This window comes from Calliphora vicina, chromosome 4, assembly GCF_958450345.1.
Source record: "Calliphora vicina chromosome 4, idCalVici1.1, whole genome shotgun sequence".
In the NCBI taxonomy this organism is placed as follows: Eukaryota; Metazoa; Arthropoda; class Insecta; order Diptera; family Calliphoridae; genus Calliphora; species Calliphora vicina.
In genome coordinates this window covers 27266947-27292331 of record NC_088783.1, presented here as the reverse complement: position 1 = coordinate 27292331, position 25385 = coordinate 27266947, and the positions used below count along the sequence as shown (strand labels likewise).

The window sequence follows — 25385 nt, the reverse complement described above, 5'->3', positions numbered from 1 at the left end:
ATCTATATCTGGATCAAGTTGATATATGGATATCCAATGATAGATATTTCAAAGACCTTTGCAACAACGTTTATAACGCCATAGTCTGACCTACAATGGGTCAAAATCGGGAAAAATATTTTTCACCAAAAAAAAATTTTATCAAAAATTTGTATTATTATTAATTTAAAAAAAAATTTAAAAAGTAAAAAAAAAATGTTTTTATCAAAACTTTTATGCACTAATAAATTTAAAAGGAAATAAAAAAATATTTTTTTTTTAAATTAGAAATGTTTTGAAATTTTTTTTATTAATTTTTTGTTCATTTCAAATCAATTGTCTTTCAGGAGTACATATGTATGTCCAATTTCAAAATTCGTTGTAATGAAAAATGTACTTAAAATATAAAAATTCTTTAAATTCCCTTTTGAATTATCAATCACTCAGAACCATGAATGCTTAATTTCGTGTTTTTAGGTCCATTTTTATAAAATATTCAAGAAGTACTATTATTAGGAAAAAAGTACCTGTAAGTCCTTTATTGTGGATTCAAACTCAGTCAGAATCATATGTGTCTAATTTTCATTATTATGCAACAGACATTTAAAAGTACCATTTAACGAACTAAAAAGTATCATTAGATCTCCCTTTTTGGTACCTTAATAACATTAAGTCTCCTATCTTTGATTTTTTTTACTCAGCAGTATACCAGCCAATTATTATGTATATAAGTTAAATAACAAATGTCAACAGCAGATAAAGGCTTCACTAATTTGATTCATCTTGGTTACCTAGTACAAAAATTGTAAAATAAAATCAATTCTATGAATAGATTTTTTTTAAAAATTTTATTTCTAAAATTGTGAATTTTGTTAGATGTTTCTCCACATAATTTGTGATAACTCAAAAAGGGTTAGTCTGATATTATTGAAGTAATTTTAGAAAAGTTCAAATTTACATAACCTTTAAGCCGTTTAAATATTGTGTTTTAATCGGCTCAGTAGTTTCGGAGTTATATTAACAAATTTAAGCAAAAATATATTTTTTACGTGAAAATAGCAAATTTTTGTGTTTTAAAAAACTCATGAAAAATCGAAAACCACAGAAATTGTTCAAGTTTATTGCTTTATCGCAAAGCTACATATAATAGGAACAAAATGAGATATCGGCCATAAAAATCGATTGTTTATTTTCGAATTTATTCACAATTAAGTGAATTTGCTCATTTTCACGAAATTTAACTTTTTTGTTTGAAATACATAAAATTGAGTAGTTAATGTTCTTCTTTCGATTGATTGAATTTTGAAAACATTTTCCCCATTCTATGTACAAATTTTCACATACATATTGCGTTGTGATCGGCTCTATAGTTTCGGAGTTATAATAACAAATTGAAGAAAAAAATATATTTTTTACGTGAAAATAGCCAATTTTTTTGTTTTAAAAAAATCATGAAAAATCGAAAACGGCAGAAATTGCTCAGATTTATTACCTTGTGGCAAAGCCACATATAATAGGAACATAATAGGATATCGATCATAAAAATCGATGGATTATTTTCGAATTTATTCACAATTATCTTGCTTATTTTCAGAAAATTGTATGTGCTTACAAGCGTATACTTTGAGTTTAAATTTTACACGTGTTTTGTTATTGTAACAAAAATTTTAACAAAGGCAAAATACAAGTAAAATATACACTCAAAGTATACGCTTGTGTAAATTTGAACTTTTCTAACTTTACATCAATAATATCAGACTAACCCGTTTTGAGTCATCATAAATTTTAAAAAAAATCTATTTATAGAATTGAAAAATTTAAAAATTTTTTTTTCTTAGTGAAGCCTTTTTTTGTGTTGACATGTGTAATTGAACGTTCAGAATGCGGTAGGCATATGCCCAAAATCATTTTCAAGCGTTAGTATTAGATCAGTCGAATAAAAAAAATTATGGATTCAAATTTACTTGTTTGGGCTAACACTAATATTATTAAATGACATTAAATAATTCTTAAATTATGGCATTTGTCATGTAGAAGTATATTTTTTCTTAGGGTACAGCTGTTTTAAAGTCTAGGTTATGTCAATATCTTTTTCCTACGCCCTGACTAGTGTTAATTGCATTTCCTCACTAATACAATTTTTGTTTCAAAACTACAAACTAACTACATCAAAATTTTAATAGCAAAATATTTCCTTTTTACGACAAGGAAATATTAATACATTTTTATATGATGCTCATTTCTCATACAAATTTTTTACAATTCTTTTCTTTTTTCTTCGCATTTAAATTGGAAAATATTTAAAAATTTTATGATTTTTATATAAAAAAAAACTAAAATGGATCAAACTCTTAATAATGGCAATTTTGAATGCTGCTGCTGTTGTGCGAATACAATATAAATTGAAAACTAAAAATACTCAACTGTATGCGCAACATTTTATTACACACAACTTTTCCTTTCAACTGCATTAAAATTTTATGTATCTCTACATGTTATTTTGTAAACTTTTTCTGTTTTGTTTTGTTTGTTGTTGTTATTATTGTGTTTTTGTTGTTGTCATATTATTATCCTTATATCCTTAATATGGTTATTTGTGTTACAACCTCTAATAATGTCATTTGATATTGTATGCGACATATTTGATTAAATGAAATGTTGCCGCTGATGTCTCGTATTGTGGATTTGTTTAATGTTTCAACAACTACAACCATTATGGCTGGATGCTGCTGTTTCTGCCACTCATGCCACTGCCTCAAATTCATGTTGATGTTGATGTTATTTTTCTGTTTTTGTTTTTTTTCTTTCTAATATATTATTTTCTATATGGATTATGTTTCTCCATGGCGTCATTGCCTGTCATATGGGGCGCCTCTAAATGTTTTGTTATGTTCATTTTACATATGCATATGATTTTGTACATGTTACAACTTGTTTTTCATTTTTGTTTTCAACACTCTTTGCACTTATTCCCCCCTCCCCGTAATAATTGTTGTGTTACATAATGTTGCTGCCACAACTGTTATGCTGCTGTTTAAAAATTGTTGTTTTTCATTATAAATCATTTGTTTGTGTGGTGCTGTAATTGTGCCTGTAGGGTTTTATAAAAATCTACAAACAATTTTTCCCTCAAGGAGATCCTAGTAAATTTGCCTCGTTAGTTTTCCGGGTATTTGATGAAAATAATGTAAGTTTTTCTATGTATAATATTTAAATATTTAAATGTTTGTTTTTATTTACTATATTAATTTGTTAAATATTTTCTTTAATGTTTTCATACAAATTTTGTTTTATTAATTCTGCTTACTTACTTGATTGCTTTTAATATATTTTTTCTTTTAATTACTTTCTCGTATTTACATTTGCATGAATATTCATGCTGTATTTATTAAATAAATTGTGGTGTAATTTACCATTTTGTTCATGCTCAATTTAACGTTTGACCACTGTGTAGCAATTACAATTATAATTGTTTGTTATTGAAAGTGAGTGCACGAAATTTGTGGAGGAGTTTTGAAAATAAAATTAGTAGGTGTCAACTATTAGTGATATTTTATCAAGGATCTAAAATATGTAGTAACAAAAGTAGCCAATTTTTAAGGATAATTAAAAATACAAAAAAATTAATAAAACTAAATTGCTTTGAAATATTTACATATAAATTAGATAGATGAAGAATAATTATTCATTGCTTTGCGATTAAGCAATAAATCGGAACAATTTCTGCCGTTTTAGATTTTTCATGATTTTTTTTAAAACAAAAAAAATTTGTAAATAATATATTTTTTGCTTCAATTTGTTACTATAACTCAGAAACTACTGAGCCGATTGAAACGCCATATACATTTGAAAATTTGTACATAGCATGGGGAAACAGTTTTCAAAATTCAATCATTCAAAAGAAGAATATTAACTACTCAATTTTATGTATATCAAAAAAATTTTGTGAAAATGAGCGAATTTACTTAATTGAGAATAAATTCGAAAATCGATTTTTATGATGGATATCTCATTTTGTTGCTATTATATATGGCTTTGCGATAAAGCAATAAATTTGAACAATTTATGCAGTTTTAAATTTTTTATGATATTTTTGAAACAAAAAATTTTGCTATTTTCACGTAAAAAATATATTTTTTGCTTCAATTTGTTATTATAATTTCGAAAGTACTGAGCTGATTGTAACGCAATATATATGTGAAAATTTGTGCATAGTGTGAAGAAAATGGTTTTAAAATTCAATGATTCGAGAGGAGAACATTAACTACTCAAGTTTATATATATCGAACAAAAAACAAAAATTTTGTGAAAATGAGCGAATTCACTTAATTATGAATAAATTCGAATAGAATCCATAGATTTTTGTGGTCGATATCTCAGAGTGTTCCTATTGTATGTGGCTTTGCGATTAAGCAATAAATCTGAACAATTTCTGTCGTTTTCGATTTTTCATGTTTTTTTTAAAACAAAAAAATTAGCTATTTTCGCGTAAAAATATATTTTTATTTTCAATTTGTTATTATAATTCCGAAACTACTGAGCCGATTGAAACGCAATATATAAAAGGCTTAAAAGTTGTGTACATTTCAACATTTCTAAATTGTATTTTAATAACATTGAACTAACCGTTTTTAAGTAATCATTAATTATGTGTAAAATATCTAACAAAATTTGTAATTTTACTTTAAAATTTTTTTTAAAAAAAGAATCTTTCCATAGAATTAAAAACTTTTACCATTTTTGTACTTAGGTACCCATGGTGCATCGAATCTAAATAGTGGTTTGAGAAGCCTTTTTTGCTATTGACTTGTGTTATCTCTTATAGCTTATGAGATATTTGCATTTGAAATTTAAATTTTCAACATTGTCACCCAGCTTATTCCAGTTTATTTTTATAACAGCGGGTCCAAATATTTCACGATTTTCATAATTTTTCCTTTATTAAACTAGCAACAAATGTATACATGTGTCAAATAAAAAAATGATTGTTTAAAAATAATAATTGAAGTCAAAGTTATTTGAATTTAAAAAAGTAAATTTATTGGGAAAAAAGCTTTATTTTTTTTCTTTTTAAGTTATCTAAAAAATGTCTAAGAAAATGTATTAGGAATTTAAAAATTTTGAAAAGCTAACTTTACACTAAATATTTTAAATGAAAACAAATTTGAAAATTTTTGATACTGAGGCGATTAGGTTCATCCAAAAAACGTAACAAAATAGCGTAGTGGATATCGAAATATTGTAATAAACTTCAGATGGACTTATATGTTCTTTATAATTATGTAAAAGGTTCCAATAATCAGGACCTGGGTATGGATATTATAGTGAAAAAACTAAAAAATCCAATTTTTGGGATTTTTCAACACATTTTGGGCAATTGCGGAATTCCTGATTACAAATATCAAAATTTGTTTTTGGTTTTCGATTTTCAATAGAAAACTCTACATAAATGTAAAATTTCATTAAAATATATTAATAACTAATAATTTAATTTACATAAATTTTAAAAATTTTGTCATATTTTTCAAAAAACTATTTAATGAATTTTTTAATTGTCAAAAGTTATAAATATTTTTGAAAAATAGACAAAATCCTCTATCCATCGATATGTAACATATCTACCTTATGTTTTTAAGTGGTAAATTAACATCTGGCAGATGCTTTCTTATGATGGTCTAGTTAAATTTCATTAGCTCATAATATATAAAACCCTTTTTGTACCAAAAAATCTATTGACTTAAAAATGGGGGATTTTTTAAATTTTAAGAATTTAGTTTGAAACATTTCTACAATATAAATTTATTCAAAGTATTGGCCACTGCTAGCTATGACTTTCTCCCATCTTTCTGGCAACATATGGGATTCCCAGCCAAAATAACAGCTCATCTTTTGAGACCAAGAATGAATCAAGCCAATTTCAGATACTCCGGAGAGAGGGTTCATTGGTCAATGCTCACTTCAGGCATATTAGTTGCATTCTATACAGGCTTCCTGTGATACTGGTTAGATTTCAGCCGCACCCACCAAATACATAGAATTACATTAGCGCCATGAATATTTCCCTTTGGTGTCGATTTGGCTGGTTGGCCGAGCTTCACATGCGATATCTTACGCTTGGCGTTATTGTAATCGATCCATCTTTTATCACAAAAAATGATTCGGTGCAAAAATGATTTTCTTTTATGGCGTTCAATTAGCATTTCAGATATACAAAGTCGTTTTTCAAACTCTCTTAGCTTCAACTCGTATGGGTAGGTTTCTGCTTGCAAACGTTTCGAAATTGCTGCTTGAGTAGCTCACAATGATTTTGCAAGCTCTTGTTGAGTTTACCAAAATTCATAATGGAGTAATGCCTCCAATTCTTGGTCTTAAAACTTTTTTTGTCTTCCGTGTCAAAATTGCCACTTCTAAACCGAGCAAACCATCTCTCGCACGTAGATGAAGCACATTCACCATAAGCTCTGATGATCAAATTAAAGAAGTAAAGCCAAACTTCCCGCATATGACGCTTTGTTGGCACAAAATTCAACATTTTCGAAGAAGAAAGTTTCAGCACAGTTTTCTTGAGTTTTGAGATATTGATAGAGTTGTAAGGCATCATTGATGATCTTTTTAAAAGACAGTTTGTTTTTTGCAATTCTAAAATTATTCTGTATTTCACCAAAAATGAATAATAACATGATTCTCCTTAAAGTAATACAATAATAAAAGTAATACGATTAACTAAGGTCTTATTTTTAAGGGTACTTTTTTTGGAGCCTTAGGGCACTGCTACACGTTCAATATATATTGACCTGGATCCAGTATCGCGATATTTATTGAATGTGTACTGCCACACGTTCAATATATATTGTGATATTTGGATCGCGATCCATTGTAATGAATCACGCAAAATAAGGTTATTCTGCGATTTAGATCGCGGTCCATCAATACTGCATGCTACACTTTCAAAAAATATCCCGATACTGGATCGCGGTCAATATATGTATATTGAACATGTAGCAGAGCCCTAAGGTTTATTACATTAAGTTTTTCTTTTTCGAATTTCGAAGAATTCAGTCTACATGACGTATGAGTGTTTTCTGATAATCATAATTAAATATAACGTATACGCTAATGTTGTCTCTTGGTTTAGTAACAAATATAAGAAAACCTAAAAAAGTGACAGCTCTTTAAAGGCAAACATCAATTTTGGAGTAATCTTAATAAATTTCGCAGAACCAGTTTCTTTTGTACACCTACTTTAGCCACGTTGGTACATTACTTAATACATACACAGCTTGGGGATAGTTTGAAAACAAATTTATATAATTTTGGGTTTGAACTTTTCATTATTTTTCAGCAAACACTTCAAACCACACAAATCGATGAAACTTTAGCTTAACTAGGACTTGCTCATGAAACATTAGAGTAAACTTTGATATTTAGATTTAATATTTAATGAGTTTGTTATATAAAATGGTTATATATAATAGATATCTATGTATTTACATGTAAAATTTAAGGCTGACTTTTGAGTTGTTAAAGATGTTTGTGGGAAATTTAAATTTAAAGGCAAAGTGTAATATAAATTTGAATTTGGAAATTTAAGAAAAAATTTATTTAATTTTTATTTATTTGACACATTTTCTAATAGAAGAAAATTAGTTTTTAATAAATTGATTATATTTACCACAAATCTGATATAATTTCTTAGATTAATTATTTTCCTTAGCTTTTAATATTCAACCAGTTCTTTTTATAAAATTCCCAGCCAATTACTGTTTTACTTGTCCAATCCCCTTGGGCTTTTGGTCATCAGTTATTGGTTTTCTTTTTGTTTCTGCTTTACTTTGTGTGAAGGATATTTCTTGTTAAAATTATTGTTGCTGTATTTGCACTTCCGTTTTATGCTTGATTTCCTTTACTTGCTTTATTATTATTATTTTTTTTGTATTTTCTCCCTAAGGCCCCATACATGATTTATAGTTTTATTTCTTAACCAATTCGCCAACTAATTAAACACAAGCTTTGTTAGTTTAGACTTTATACTTTATGGTTTTGTATACTATTTTTAGTTTTGTTATAAACAGGGAGAAATTGTTAAAAGTAAATACATTTTTTTAATTATATTTTCTATATTTAGGGAGATAATGTTGAAAAGTTTTAGAGGTTTATTAAACAATTTATATAATTTTAATTGGCACTATCTTAGTTTGTTTTCTTTTAACTTTATTTTCTATATTTCCCTTGTTTAATTTTTCACTGTGTACAAATTAGTTATTCTCTATTTCTTTGCCAATGTTTTGATCATTATTTGTAAACATAACAGTTATTTTTTATACTCTTGTACTCTTCGTTTAATTTAATGTAAATGTAAACAAACAAATCCAAAAACTCATCTACACAAACACTAACAGTTCATATGGATGTATGTATGTTTGTGTAAATGAGTGTGTTTGAATAAATGTGTGTCGTGGGAGTAAATTTCCTTTTAATATATTTTCTCTCCTTTCTTTTCTCACTTCAATGCTGTGCTCTACTTTTCTCGCGCTGGTACAGGATGGCTCAATAGAATTTGAAGAATTTATACGAGCTTTGTCGGTAACATCGAAAGGCAATTTAGATGAAAAATTACAATGTAAGTAAACGAAACGAAAACGAACTAATGATTGTGTGAGAATGTTCGTAAAGCAACAATAACAAATGCTGGCTTTTATTTATTTATTGTTGTTGTTTGCTTTTGTAAAAAATCGTTTTTTTTTCTTTTTGCATTTATTTGGCGTTTATTTCTTTATTTTTTTTCTGGCTTCATTCATTTGTTTATTTCTCGTTTTTATTATTTTTGTTATTATTGTTTATTTATTAAAGATTTATTGCAATTGTAACGTATTTGTTGTGTTTTGTGTTTATTTTTTTGTAATTGTATTTGTTATATTATGCTGTGGCTTACTAAGGTCAAATGATTTATTATGAAATGGACAGCCCATAAATTATATTACTTTGAATTATGTGTGTGTGAACAAAATAAGCGAAACAAATAAATTTAAAAAAAAACAAACATTTGTTTGCCATTAAGCTGGATGAATGAAATATATTAATAAAAATAGGTAGTTAATGGAAACACCTTTAAATTAGTGAAACTGAATCTTTATATTGCCAGTAAAGTCATAAGAAGGGCAAATATTTAGTTTAATTTAATAATCAAAATCTTACGTCTATTTATGTTGTATAAATTTTGCAGTAGAATTTTTGGAATAATTCAATATAGGAATTTCCGCAACAAAGAAATTAATAAACGCATGACATTGTATTAAACAAATTTCTTAATTTTAATAATATAGTGACATTGGGACATTTTTTCTTTAGTATTTATTATTTACATATTTGTATCATATGCAGAAATCATTCGATCAACAAGAAATGTTTACAGAAAGTTAAAAAAGGCCGAAAAATGCTCGATTAACACATTGACTGCCAAGGCACTTTCAGCAAATGGTGGGGGCCATAGCATTTTCTTTTCGTAATCTCTTCGAAAACGTCAATATTGGAATTTAGGCTACTGTCAGTAATATTTACTGCTTAGAAACAGATTTTTTTTTTATAAATAAGAGGGTCTTACGAAATGGCGAAAAAGATTTTTTTATGGGATACTGAGTTAGAAAAAATACTCAGTACAAGTTCAGAAAGTGAACATCCAGACAACATGGAAAAAATTCTTAAAATCCAGAACATTTGTCTGACATGGCTAGAGAGAATAAAAGTCGTGTCGGACATATGTGTCCGACGTGGCGTAAACCGCATAGTGCAGTGTCACACAGTTGTGTCCGACGTGGCTGTCAATGTGTTAATAGTAAATTGTCCATTTAATTTAATTCATGTTGTAATGTCGTGTTCCTGTACTTAAATCCTAGTTTGTTATCAGTACTCCGCGATCATTCTAATCAATTGACTGAACTATTTAATTCAAAATAAAATCTGGTAGCTTTAACTAAAAGAAGTTACTTTGTATAATAATCATACTTAATATCTTATTCTGATTTTCAAAGTGTGTAGCGTTCGCTATCAGAATTGTTATTGCTTTAATCATTTTAACATAAACATTTAGATGGATAACATGTGTGTCAAAAGAAGATTCAGTAAGGTATAAAGATTATTGAGATTAATCAGCTTAGAAGATGACAAGGAGAGCTATCGAATTGGCATGCTGCTGAAAGTATAGACAGTAAAAGCTGAGCGATTGAAAGAAATCTACTATCAATGGAAAGTTCCAAAAACAGGCAATAACTGGTTGTATTTTATGTCGCGTTTTTGATTGAATGTTTGTTGATAATATATATTAATAACAACAAAACGCCAAACCTGAAATTTGCCTTAAAAATAGTGCAAACAAAACTGCCATCAAAAAAGGAAATGGAGATTTCTGGAGGATTTCTTTATATTTTTCACTTTAAACCCATGGTAGGCGTTCATATTGTTCAGGTTACGATGATTTTCGTCAAACAACCCGAATGTGAACAAAAGAGCGTAATAGAGCGTAAAAATACACACAATTCATTCAGTTTCTTGATGTTGTTGTGGATATTTTATTTTTTACCCAAAAGAGCACACAAATTAAATGTCTCTTTTTGCCTACCAATGCTTTAAACGCATTCGAATGTCGCATTCATGACTATGGAATGATCTTATCTTTAGGTCATGATGAATTGAACGAATATAAATGTTGATCACCTTTATGTTGAATTCAGCATTAAGAATATCACAAATAACTTAAAGATACATCAAAATATCGGGAGAGGTCACATCCACATTTTTTTCAAAAAAATATAAATATTTCAAAAAAACAAAAATAACTTTTCCCAAAAAATTTAGTTTTTTACATACAAATTCATATTTATCTATAAAACTATTTCACAAAGAAATCAAGTTTTCACAAAAATTTAATTTTGTACCAAAAAAACTATAAACTTAAAAATCGGGATTTTTTAAATTTTAAGAATTTAGTTTGAAACATTTCTACAATATAAATTTATTCAAAGTATTGGCCACTGTTAGCTATGACTTTCTACCATCTTTCTGGCAACATATGGATTCCCAGCCAAAATATGAGCTCATCTCATCGCTATGGATATTTGGCTTTGGTGTCGATATCCATCGTAATGGATATATTTTTCATCGCAAGTAATGATTCGGTGCAAAGACACAGCGTTTAAGTATCATTTCGGATATTTCAAAGTCTCTCTTCTTCAATTCGTATGGTACCCAATTTCCCAGCTTTTGATTGAATTGCTCGCAAACGTTTAGAAATTGCTGCTTGAGTAGCTGCCAATAATTTTGCAAGCTATTGTTTAGTTTGAAAATAATTTTCATGGGATAATGATTCCAATTCTTCGTCTTCAAACATTTTTGGCTGGCCTGGACGCTCTTTGTCTTCCTTGTCTGAACCGAACATACCATCTCTCGCACGTTGAAACCGATGGAACACATTCACCATAAGATTTGGTGTAGTTGAGCGGAACTTTTTTTGCAGATTAAAGATGTAAAGCATAACTTCCCGCTTATCACACTTTGTTGCCACATTTTTGAAAGATAAAAACTTTGTAGTTTACTCTATAATGTTCAATAACTAAGTGATAATTAATGACAGATAAAACTTTGTTGTTTACACTATAATGTGTAAATCCCAATATTTTTCATTAAAAAGGGGATTTTCAGAAATGTATTTATTTCATTATTAAACCCAAGGTTTTTTTGTGGCAAAAAATCCATTTTTGAAAATTGTTATAAAGCGATAAATGCTTCAAATAGAAGTATTAAGATTAGTTATGAAGAATGTTTGAAAAATTTATATTTCTATGGCAAAGAACGCGACATTCGTAGTTTTTTGAAGTGAAAAAATAAATAAATCTTAAAACAATTATTTTCTTGTCGCGAAAGCATTTGCGAATTGAAACATTGTTAACTAAAGTAGATATTGTGGTTTTCCGTTTTCTTTCGATTCCCTTACCTTCCAAATATAAATGATAAAATAATAATGATAGCGAACGCGACACACTTTCTAAATCAGTATTAAATATTTAGTGGGATTCTTATATGCAAGCGTATATATAAGTTTGTCATTCCGTTTGCAATTTCAACATTTTTTACTTGCGACCCCACAAAGTATTTATATTCTGGATCGTTGTATATAGCGGAGTCGATATAGCCATGACCGTCTGTCCGCCTGTATACGGAAATCAACTTTTGGTAGCAACTAAATAACTTATATCAATAAATCGGGAATACTCCCGGATCGTTTGCTATTTAAAATCGGTCCGAAAACGGCTTAGATATAGGAAAAAAACCAGGACAACCTCGATTTGTTATCTGTTTTTTATCTATATCCAATAATAGATATTTCAAAGACCTTTGAAATGACCTATATTATACCAAAGTAAGTCGGACTGTGTCAAAAGCGGGAAAAATATTTTTTACACCGAAATTTTTTTTCAACAAAAATTTTTTTTTCAAATAAATAAAAAATTAAATTAAAAAATTTTTTTTTTTAATTTTGTTTACTTAAAAATATTTAAAATTTTTATTTTAAAGTATAATTGGTGAAGATTCGTAGTAAGTCGGACTGTGTAAATGTAAATGTTTCAGCCGAATATAGCTCTCTTTGTTGATTTTAGTTAAAACCACTAGTTAAAACATTAACATTTTCAACTGCTTGACTGGAACGAGTACTGATAACAAACAATAATTTGGGTACAAGAATGCGACATTAGAACATTAACTTTTTACGCTAATCATGCTTTGTTTGTGTAAATAGTTGTTGATTGAAGGATTTAATATTTAAAAACATGATATATGTAAATATGTTAATAATTTTCTCATGATAATATCAAAAATAAGACATTTTTCGATCCCGTTGGACCTTTCTGTGGAAATGGCCATATTAGCTTGTGAGCACATATCTTCTGACGAATATACACAATTTAGCTTACTTTTAATTTTGTACTTATGCCGAATATGTAATCGTTTTTGTTTTTTTAAATTTTTTTTAACACTTTAAATGTCATTACAATAGTAAGGACCTTAAAAAATGAGTTTTGTTAAGTTCGCTTTTTTTCTGTGATTTTTTTTTTGTTAATGTTTGTCAACAAATCTGTGTGAGCATGTTACCAAATTTGCTACGAAAAACGGAAAACAAAAGTTTAACTCATGTAAATGTTATTTCCGCCATTATTTAAATCCCATTTTTTCGATGTCACCATTTAAATGTTTTTTTTTCTTAAATTCCATTAAATTTGCAAACTCTGCTGGATTGGATGATGAAAACACCGAAACCAAACAAAAAAATTAAAAAATATTATGAATAAAAAAAACAGGGGCTTTTCGTTTATACGATGTGGACAATGATGGTTACATTACAAGAGAGGAAATGTACAACATTGTTGATGCCATTTATCAAATGGTGGTAAGTATATGTTTTTTTTGTTAAATTTATAGCAAATGTCATTAATTAATTTAAGTAACGAAAATGTTATTTAAAATTTATTTACTTTTTTTAACGAAAATATTTATTTGGTTTTTGTATTCTATTATTTTTTTTCAAACCCAAAACAAAATCAGGGTCAACAACCACAAGCGGAGGATGAAAATACACCACAGAAGCGAGTGGATAAAATATTCGATCAAATGGATAAAAATCATGATGGCAAATTAACATTAGAAGAATTTCGTGAGGGTAGTAAAGCTGATCCACGTATAGTTCAGGCGTTAAGTTTAGGTGGTGGTTAAATCCTTTTCCTTGCAAAAAAGGGTTTACCTCTACAGTTCTTTAACTTTTCTTTTAAACTCAACAAAACCTTAAGCTTTAAAGCTCTTACATACCAAAGAAAAATCTATCTACAAGTTTTTGTTTAATTGTTTTCTTATTTAAAACTCAAAACTCTGGATTTTAAAAGTCTTGGTAATTTTTATTAAAAACAAACTTAATATTTACTTAATTTTCTTCTAAAAATTAAAAATAAAAAACTCTTTTAGAGCTTTTATAAAAGCTCTCTTGTACTTTAACTATATACATACAAAATTTATTTGGTTTTTTTGTAAATTTAATACCAAAGAAAAGAAAAGTTTTTTAGCCATTAAACACAAAAAGAAAATTAATAATAATAATATTAAAAATAAACTAAAGTTTAACAATGTCAATACACCAAACAGAAAATTAATAATTAATTTAATAACAAGTCAATAAATTATTAATGAAAAACATTTATTAAATAAAAAGCCTTTGATATTTGAATGAGAAAAACAAACAAAAACCCAAACAAATAATTCATAAAACAAATCATATTTAATATTTATTAAAGTAAATTTAAATATAAACAAGAAAAAGAAAAGAAAAATAAATCGTTTTTTATATTAGCTTTTAGCCTTATTGTTATTAGCATTAGCCAGACATTTTAACAGAAAAATTTCCCCTAAAAAAATTTAGTAAAAAAAATTGTTAGCAACTCAAGTAAATTTCTCTTTATTGGTATAAAGTAAAATTTAAGCTCCTATTTTCTTCCTTCAAATAAACTCCGCCGAATAATCATAACATTTGGTTTCCTCTGCATCGTCTTGTAAGCCAAATTTTGACAAGAAATCCATCATACTGATTTAATTTCTATTCTATATGCGGTTCAGCTTTATTATTTTTTTTTAATAGTTATATAAGAAATCATAATTGTTTTTTTCAATTTACTTAATATTTTTATTATTACTAGAATTTTTAAATAAAATAAAGGTTTGTAATTTAAAAAAAATCATAGATTTTAAGATTTTTATTAAGTTTTTTTTTTACAGGGTGTTAAAATTATTTATAAAATATTAAATGAAAAGCTATACTTATTTTTGTAATTTGTATTATTACAAATTCTCCAACCCCATTATGTTTTCAATATCAGATTATGACTTTATGTTTTCAATATTTATCATTTACCAGAATTGATTATATCAATTCTGGACTATTGCTGGCTGTCCATGTAAAACTTGTGCGCAAAGTTCAGGTCGCAATTTTGAAGATATTTCGATCACATTTGGTACATATTATTTTTTCCGCTCAAGGACCAAGCCCATTGAAAGTGGTTGAAATCGGTTCATTATTTCACCTAGCCCCCATACAAATGTCCTTCCGAAATTGGACTTTATCGGTTATAAATGTTTAATTTATTAATGTATCTCCACAAATTGCGATCTAAATAAGTTTTATATATACAAAATTCATGTCACCAAATTTTGTTACGATCGGTCCATAATTAGTCATAGCTCCCATATAGACCCGCTTCCGAAAATCACTTTAACGTGCATAAATCGCTTAAAAATTTTGGTATACTCACACAATTCAACATAGTAAACTTTCATATAGACATAAATCACACGACATAATTTCATGGTGATCGGTCCATAATTGGTCATAGACCCCATATGAAGACCACTTCCGAAAATCACTCAAAAATATAAATTACTGAAATTTTAAAAGAAAAATATTATAAAAGTATTATATGGTCGGGCTTGACCGACCATACTTTCTTACTTGTTTCTTTGTATGTTAATTCCCCCTCTTCCGACCCCTCCAATTTTTGGTTAAACATCATTTCGTGATATGAAATTGATTCAAGATTTTCACAATTATAGTTCTCCAAATATTCGCTAATAACTATTTACTTTGTATAGGAGCTGCCACGCCCATTAATCGTTAATCTTTATATATTCAATATCCTTTCTGATTGCCACAGAGTTAAACCAAAAAACTATGGATTTTCATATTGTGATTGTCGATCAGTATAAATTGTTGGAACTTAGTTCAAAACTAGTTGATAAAGACTAATGGCTGCCATGAGAGAGTGATGTAAATGATCTTTATCTTCAATAGTGTGATTGAGACTTTTGAAGACTTTAGCGTAATTTAAAATATATCCTTGTTGGAACTTAGTTCAAAACTAGTAGATAAAGACTAATGGCTGCCATGAGAGAGTGATGTAAGTGATCTTTATCTTCAATAGTGTGATTGAGACTTTTGAAGACTTCAGCGTAATTCAAAATATATCCTAAGATGATCATATAAAACCATTAAATTACCTTTTTTGCCTTGTGATCATGTTTCTGTAAAACTACCTCTGCTGTTGTCTCAACATGATCACGGTAATCATGAAAATTATTGGAGAGACTAAGATACAATTAAACTAATAACAGTTATTATATGCCTGAATTGATTCAATTATTATTTAAGACATTTAAGATTTCCATATCGATAATTGTAATATATAGTGCGTTTTGTTCTTTGTCACTTTTCATATTGAATGAAACAATTCAATCTCGCCTGACGAGCTACCGTAGCCATTTGTTATTTTCCTAGTGCCGTACTTCTCTCAGGCTTATATGTGTGGGCTTAGTGATGATCATGGATCTAATCCAGTTACATACGTCCAGCTCATATGCAGAATGTGCGAACTTTTACAAAAGAGCTTTATGCTTTCACACCAACAAGAGTACAGCAAGCAATCAGAGAACTATATTTGCTGTTTATTTGGCAAACAAACAACGATCAGTCGATGTTACGCTGCGCTGTATGTTCTTTGAAAAAAGAGGTTTAAAGCTGTTTAACAGAATCTCAAATATCGATGTATGCGTGCTTGGACGGAACTGATCTAATCTATAATAGTAATTGTCACATGGTTCTATTGCTCTCTCCCGGACTTTCAACGACATAATTTTTCAGTTGTTAAGGTAGCTTTTTCATATTCTTATGATTTTTCGAGCTTTAATCTAAGAATGTCTAATTTTCGTAACATTTTCTGATTTTGTTAAGATCAATTGTCGACTTGAAATTTTACAATTAAAATCTGACTTTCAACGGAGATTGGAAAAGTTAGATGACAAAGTCTTGCATATCATGGAAGATCAGTTGGAGTTGACTCAGATGATGACTGACACGCTTTTCCCCAAATCCCATTTTTTCAACACTATGGAGTTGAAGAATGGATTATTGCATGAAAATTACACCCAGAGAAAAAACAACTTCAAATCAATAAAAACTATAATAAATCAATAAGAAACATTAACGAAAGTCTAGTAATGTTGAAATATTAATATGGAAAAGTATTTCAATATGGTTTTATATGGATTTTCTATTATAATGTACATTATTGAATTAATATGAAACGTTCTTGTTTTTAAGTTGCAGTTTTTCCCTCAGTGTAACTCATCATTCATAAGTTGATCATGAAAATCCAAAATCAGAAACGATTTTCATATTTCTTTGGACGCGGAAAAAACTAAAGAATTAATTTAGTGCCTTCAAACTTAAAAAAATATCTTTCAGGATCAAAATCTAATTTTCTTGATCTACAATTCAATTTTCATGATCTACACACCTCTCAATTCTCTAAGGGTCTGAAAAAAATGATTTTGATCTTAAGCCATGCTCAGTTCTGAAACAATGTTTTCAAAATTGCCTTGTAAGATTGGGTTTGAAATTATTTTACAATATTATACTTCTCATTTAGCTTTTTCATGAGCAGGAATTCACACGATTTCTTACGCTTTTTCTATGTCTATGTATTTGAAATATTAAAAGATGGAATTGAATATTGAAGTTCTTCAATGAATAATTCAAGTGGTTATCTTAAAATTAAACATACTCAGCAAAGGTCCCTAATTTAATAAACTATTCTTTTTTGTAAATTTTAAGAAAAAATTGCGCATGCAAAGCTTTACAATAAAACATATTTAAGCATTTTCAACTATAACCCGATCTGTTAATAGTATGAAAATAAATTAGAAAAGGACTTACATAAGGATAATAGTTTATTTAAATTTTCATGAGAGTACCTACTTAGTTGAAGTTTAATTTAAAATAAAAATTCTTATATTGCTACAGCCTAATTCCCAAGGGAATTGTGTTAATTTGATCGTATATTGTAGTTAAGCACTGAAAGAAAATTAATATTGATTTTAGTGTAGAATTTGAGAACATAAATGCAATATTTTTGTAAAAATTAAGTTGAATATGTCTGTAACATATTTGAAGTCATGTTTTTGTAAGAAGAGTGAATAATTCATTTCAAAATTTTTGTGAAAATCACTCAAAAATATTTAAAACATTTAAGCGGTTTTCATAAAAAATGTTTTAGAAGAATTTTTTATTAATTTTATGAAAAACAGACAGCAACTGTGTAAAAATGTAATAAAACACATTTAATTTACTAAATATTTTATTTCAAACTTGAAGTATTTTTAGAGACACCCTGTAATTATTTTAATTAATTAATAATTTTATCATTCACTAACACTTATTCACATTTTTATTACAAAATACTTGTTATGCTTTTAGGAGTTATTGTCCTTTAATAGTTAAATTCTCTTACATTGTAAGTATGCATTAAAAATATCTTAACACCCTGTTAGCAAAAGCTTTAGTCAAAAGGATTATAACACCTAAAAGTATGCAATGTATATGAGTATATAGTATTAATGCAATGTATACTTTTTGTGTATAAATTGAAACAAAAATTCTTACCAACCACCAAAGTAAAAAAGTAACACCTCACTGAAATTCTTCAAACTATATATATATAAATACAACAACAAAAAACTCAATATTTTTATTACTAACAACAAAAAATTTTATTTTTTTTCAAAATGAACTCTTGATTAACTACAAAACTGTATAAAAATTAAGCTTAATAAACTTTAAATTGAAAATATATTTAAACAAAAATAGCTGTTGAAAACAATATTTAGCCAAATTAATAAAAATGGAAAAACAAAATGTAGCTGAAAATTGAAAATATACAAAAATGGGAAAAAGCAAAAAATGTATAGAAAAAAATTAACTCAAAATCATATACATACAAAGTTTGGCGAAAAAATAAAAATAAACAATTAAATAAATAAACTATTTCAGAATATAAAAAAAATAATAGCACAAATTTTTATTGTATAACAACTATAATGGAAAAAATAGCTTGTAAATAACACCAAAAACAAACTAAAACTAATCTTCTAAACTTACAATACAAACATATATACTACATTTATGTATTTATACTAAATATTTATAGAGAAACAAAACCAAAGTATTTACAATTTAAATATTTATTTCGTTTTTTTCCATTATATTAAAAAACAATCACTGTTTTTCACACATTTTCCAACATAGACACAATCTACATAAACAATAAATAAATGAAAAATCATACAAAATATTTATGGTTAAATAAATCACACACAAAAAAAAAAAAAACAAAAAAGAGAAATTGAAATATAAATAATTTAAGAGAAAATCTTAATAAACTTTTTAAACAAGTCAATTTGATTTTATTGAAATGGTAAAATAATATTTTTAAATTGTATATTTCAAATAAAAACTAACAAAATAAATTTAATAACAAAACAAATTTAAGTACTACAATTATATGGAAATTCATTTTAATTGAATATTAATTGAGAACATACAAATAAAATTTGAGACACATAAATAAATAAATTAATAAAGCAATATTTTATAAAAATGAATAAAGTTTTGAAACATTAAATTGATATTAAAACGAAATAAGAAATGTTTGTCTGTGGCCAGAAAAAAGAACATATTTAATGGAAAGAAAATTAAATTAAACAAATATGAATTATTTTTATGGATTATTTAAAGATGCAATACATAAAAGTCATTTTAAGAAACATGTGTGGAAAACAACACACAAGGGAAAACAAAGGAGCGTTTATAGGCAACTTCTCAAAACATCCTGTTGGCTTCATATTTCTTAAATTCATACATATTTTCGAATTTATTACAAATCAATTACCCTAAATTCTAAATTTTTATCTGCACCACAGACTTTATCAAAAATATGTAAAGTTGGTTACATTTAATGTTTTTTTAAATAAAACTTTAATAAAATTTTGTATGATATTCAAGTTTTTTTTTTATAAATTAATACCACAACAACACTTTTTTCAATTTACCTGTATCAATATCTTTATTTATTTACTACAACGGTTTTTTTTCTCTCTTAATTTTCTTGTTAAATAAACATTTAATACAAAATTATAAAAAAAGCAAAAAATTAAATTAAATAAAAACAAAAATAACATTAATATTAATATTAAATTGATAACAAAAAACTGGAAAATTATATAAATAAAATATAATTGTAAAATTATATGAAAATGAAGAAAAATGAAAAAAAAACTTTAAGCAATAAATAAAATTTATTAAAAAATAAAATTATGAAAAAAAATATCTTTGTGTAGTTTGTTTTTATTAACGTTTTCAACAACAAACTAGCGGATAAAGGTAAATGTATGTGTAAGAGAGTAACTGTACTTGCAGGCAGATGCTCTTGTTACCCGGCAGATGTAAATGTAGTAATTAGTCACCTTGAACTACACAGAAAAAACTATATTTCTATTCAAATATTTATCACATATTGAACTGGTTTCAATTATTTCATAATTGAATCAAGTATTCATATGCTCAAAAACAAAATTTTCTGATATTTTCTATTGAATTTTGAGTTTTGAATTTGTTAATTTTGATAATTGAATATACAATTTTCGTTATTGGTTGAATTTCAAATACAAAAGTTATTGAAAAACCAAAAATAACAAAAATGTGTTTTCAATTACGAAAATTATCTATTCAATAATTTTTGTATTTAAAGTTCAACCAATAACGAAAATTGTATATTCAATTATCAAAATTATCAAATTCAAAACTCAAAATTCAATAGAAAATATCAGAAAATTTTGTTTTTGAGCATATGAATACTTGATTCAATTATGAAATAATTGAAACCAGTTCAATATGTGACAAATATTTGAATTGAAACGGTTTAAGAAATAATTTTTTCTGCGTAGTTACTAGGGTATTCAATTAATCGGGTTTCTGGTTTAATCGGTTAATCGAGCAAATAATTAATCGAGGTTTAGATTTATTCGGTTAATAATCGGTTAATTTAAAATTATTCGATTAACCGAATAATTTATATTTTCATTTTAAATTGAAAATACAACAACGAATTTTGTGTACAAAAACATAAAAAACAGCAAATAAGGTATTTGAGATCATTTTTATAAACTTATCGCCTATTTGCTGCAACAACGTCATAACTCAAAATCCGTGTTTTATGAACTGAGTAATACAAAATATACGCTGTTCTATAATCTTTCATATAGTTTCATCAGTTTTCAAAAAAGTCAATTATTTTTTGTGTGTGAGTGTTTTTTTGTTGTAAACACCAAAATTAAAATTCATGTTTTCTAGTATATTTAATAAGTGAAAATTTGGTTAAATACAGATTAGAAAGATATTAACATCTACTGTTTATATTTCTGAAATCGCATGATTTGTTGAAAATTTATTTAAGAAATAGTAAAATGTCATAAAATATTCAAAGACGTTTTTCTCGAAACTACTTTTTTGAATTATGACGTTGTTGCAGCAAATGAGAGATGTGTGAGTTTTTTAGGGTTTTAGTGAGATCTTCTGAAATAATCTTTTATAAAAATAATATAATTTAAACGATTTTTTTCTTTAGATTTAATAAAACTTTTCTTGGAAAAAAAATCTCTCGCTGATTGTATATGTTGGAGAAATCAAAAGCATGATAAAGAATATTCCTTTTTGGATTGTTTTAGATTTTTATTAATTTAATAGTTTCGTTTAGTTATGATAAAAGACTCATTTCAAAAAAAAGTTTCGTCTATAGGTACATTTAATACAAAGTTTCAAATACACACATGTAAATTAAATATGTCTGTTGTTATACATACATACTCACTAATCATGTTTAAAAAATATCTAATTTTAATTTGAAATTTGTATTTGAATTGAAACGGAAAAATAAATACAAAAAAGTGAAAAAAAAGGAATTTCGGTTAATCGGTTAATCGACACAAATTAATCGGTTTATTTGTTATTTGAAAATCGGCAATTTCAAATTATTCGAACAGTTAACCGCCCAAAATTAATCGGTTAACCGATTAACGGTTAATCGATTGAATACCCTAGTAGTTACACTGCTGCAGTAGGTATTTGGTTTTTCACTAGTATTTTTACTACAGAATGGTAGTGTAGAAGGTGTCGTGTTAGGTAACTAAGTTTTGTATTTCTCTCTTTTTGTTCATATTTTTGCTGCAAGTAATATATTAACTTTAACCCTCTAACCCGCAAGAGTGCCTCAAGGCATGCATTGCAAAACACCAATTATCTCAATAAGTAATTATAATTTTTTTTAAATTTAACTGTGTTTTTAGTTACAGATTTGTTAACATTTCCCTCGAAGGTCGAAATGTATTCTGACTTAGTTTTTGTTCTGTCAGGTGTTTTGTGAGTGATGTCATAATTTTGCACATAAAATTGTATGTGTCAGTTTTTGAAATCAAAGTTTTACTAACTTTTAGTCGCCTGAAATATTTTTATTTTTAAAATAAAATTCTTAATAAATGCTCTATGCTCTCTTTTGTTATGTCTTATTTCTGACTTTTAATCCCTGTTTTAATGGTGGATTTTGCACTTTTTTAAAAGAAGGGCAAAAAAAGACCCTTCGTTTTTGCACTTTGAGGATATAGAGGGTTAACATATTCTACAAAAGTATTCTCCGTAATATTTTACATAACTTTGCTGAACACATTTTATACCTAAAATGTAAGGATCATATGGTTTCTTCTGCCGATTAACAATAAGAATATGCCAGAGTTGGGAAACTTTAACAGCCCCTCAAATGAAATTCAGATGTAAACTTTCAAAATGCCGATACACGTGTCTCTTTTTTTTTGTCTCCTCTATCAAAATTTATTGGTCGGTCCTTGTAATTTTGGAAAAAATTTGATTTCGTTGTATGGTGTAATTATTGTGTTTTACACCTAAACCGGCAACAATGCCCTGAGGCACTATTCACCTTTTTGCACCTTAATTTGCAAATTAGTTTCTGATGGCTGTTCTGAGTTTATTGGGTCATAATTACCCTAAAAAAACTTTTTCAACAACTTTTTTTTAGCTTTTTAAAGTTTGTTAACACACATTAATTTAGGTGCCAAAAATGTTTATATTTTCTCATTCCACGAAAACTGCACTAGAAAACTGATTTTGGCTTTTTTGAAACGTCACATTTGTCACCTCTGTATACTCTGTGCTGATAGTTAATAGTGGCATTCGTCAAGGCGAGAGTAAATAGTTCCATGAACTGCAGGTTACATACATTATATGAAGGAAACATGAACATGGAAGAGTCTTGCAAATGATAAAGAATATGCACATATATTTGTATGTGAATGTAATTATATAAGGTGAGAAAAGGTGACCAACTAATAATTAACGGATGATATTTAACCACGACAGCACCATTGAGCCATTCTAAAAGGAAGTATTTTAATTTTAATTGGAGTATATGGATTTTGTCATTCCGTTTGTAAAAGTTCAAAATATTTATAGCAGACCCACAGCAGTATATATGTTCTAGATCCTAATACGATTCTAGAACGATCTAGTTATGTCCGTCTCGATGTCTGAAACGAATGCAACATATTGGTTTGCGAGCATTTGTCGAAAAAGGCCCAGAATATGCGGATGAAACGAATGCGGATGATTCGTTCTTGGCCTCAAAAGATGAATTTAATTAATACAGGCATTTTTGTTTGTTTTTTACGTATGTTTTTACAGTTTTTACAGATTTCGTATAGCAGAAATCCAATCTACTGAAAATTCTAAGAAAAAATTGTATATAACCCGTTTTGCGGCTTACGCAATTATAGTTCATAACTATTTACTTTGTATGAGAGTTGCCACGAACACTTGAAATTTCAAAATGAAGAAAATAAATTTTTGTATTCCCAAAAATATCTTTTAATTATTACTTTGAATCATAATATGATAACTTTAGGTAATATTATGAGTGCTTTGATACATAATATGATTAATTCAGAACACATTGTGATCCTGTATGATAATGTTATGATCAGGGAAACCGGAAATATGCTCTAAAAAAAGCGTTTTAGGCGCTTTAAATATGCAGTAAAAACTTTAAAATATGCTCTTAAAATTTAAAAAATATGCTCTTAAAAAAACAAACTTTTACATAATTTTAACCAAAAAAAAATTACTTAAATTTTCAAATAAAAATCGTTGTCTATTGGATTTGAAAACATTTTTATACATAGAAAATATTCTTTCGACATCAACTGATGTTACAGGAGCAAATTTAAAAGACAATATTTCTTTTACACTTAGAACGGTTAAGTTTGAATTAGAACTAAAATTTGATATTTAGATGGAGCTATTATTAAAATAGTGCTTATTTTATATTAAAACAAGTAAGAGAGCTATATTCGGCTGTGCCGAATCTTATATACCCTTCACCTAATTATACCTCAAAATAAAAAATTTAAATATTTTTAGGTGAACAAAAATTTTTTTTTAGTTTTTTCATTTTTTGGAAAAAAAAATTTTTTTTTTTTAGTTAAACATTTTTTTTTCAGTTTTTTAATTTTTTGGATAAAAATTTTTTTCGAATTGTTATTTTAAATTTAAAAAAAAAATTTCTGTTTTTTAAATTTTTTTTTGGTGAAAAGCCATCTATTTTTCAATTTTGAATTTTAAACAAAGGAAGTAAAAACCTGTAACACAACAGCGAAAAATAAGTAAGACAAAATTTGTTTTTGATAAACTCAAAATATGCTATTAAACAGTAAAATATGCTCTAAAAACGCAAAATATGACATAAATATGCTCTTAAGGGTAAAATATGCAAAAATATGCACTAACAAATCGAAGCCGAAATTCTTAAATAGTTCTGAAACGTGTAAATATATTATCCATGTGTTCATTAGACTCACCAGAAAAAACATGCATTTGCATATTTTGGTTTCCCTGGTTATGATCATATTAAATTATAATATTATGTTATAAGGTTACATTATTCTTAATAGGAAAATAATATGATGTAATATTACGAACATATTTGATCATAATTCGATATTTATTCGATATGATCATAATGCGAGTGCGGGTCAATAAGTTCGTGGATTTTTGAATTTCCCGTCTCTTAACTGAATGGGCATCAAAATTTGATAGCCATTGATTGCAGACTACCGAGAGACTTGAGGAGAAAATGGAAAAAAGTGAATTTCGTGTATACATTTTTGCGGAAAAAACCAAAACCTATCATGGAAGTTGCCGAACGTTCTGGACGACCATGTTGAGGTCTCTACATCCAAAACAATTAAAAAACAATTCACGATATGGTGTTGTCCGAACAGAGATTGATAGTGTGAGAGATTGTGGAAGCCATAGGCATCTCATATAACTCAGTGGTGTCAATTTTGAATGTTCACTTAGGTATAAGAAAGATTTCAACAAGATGAGTGCAGGGTTTTCTCACAACAAAATGTATTTGTGCAAT

At 27.1% G+C, this 25385-nt stretch overlaps 1 protein-coding gene across 1 annotated transcript in view; it reads left to right on the top strand.

Annotated features, from left to right (window-relative positions):
• Positions 1-13896, top strand: part of LOC135957494 (frequenin-1) — a 60422-nt gene extending 46526 nt beyond the window's left edge. Inside the window, exons 4-7 of the mRNA XM_065508243.1 lie at positions 3077-3166; positions 8521-8599; positions 13329-13417; positions 13573-13896. Of these exons, the coding sequence (XP_065364315.1) occupies positions 3077-3166; positions 8521-8599; positions 13329-13417; positions 13573-13740 (426 nt within the window). The 3' untranslated portion in view covers positions 13741-13896. The remainder of the gene's footprint in view (positions 1-3076; positions 3167-8520; positions 8600-13328; positions 13418-13572) is intronic.
• The last annotated feature ends 11489 nt before the right edge of the window (positions 13897-25385 follow it).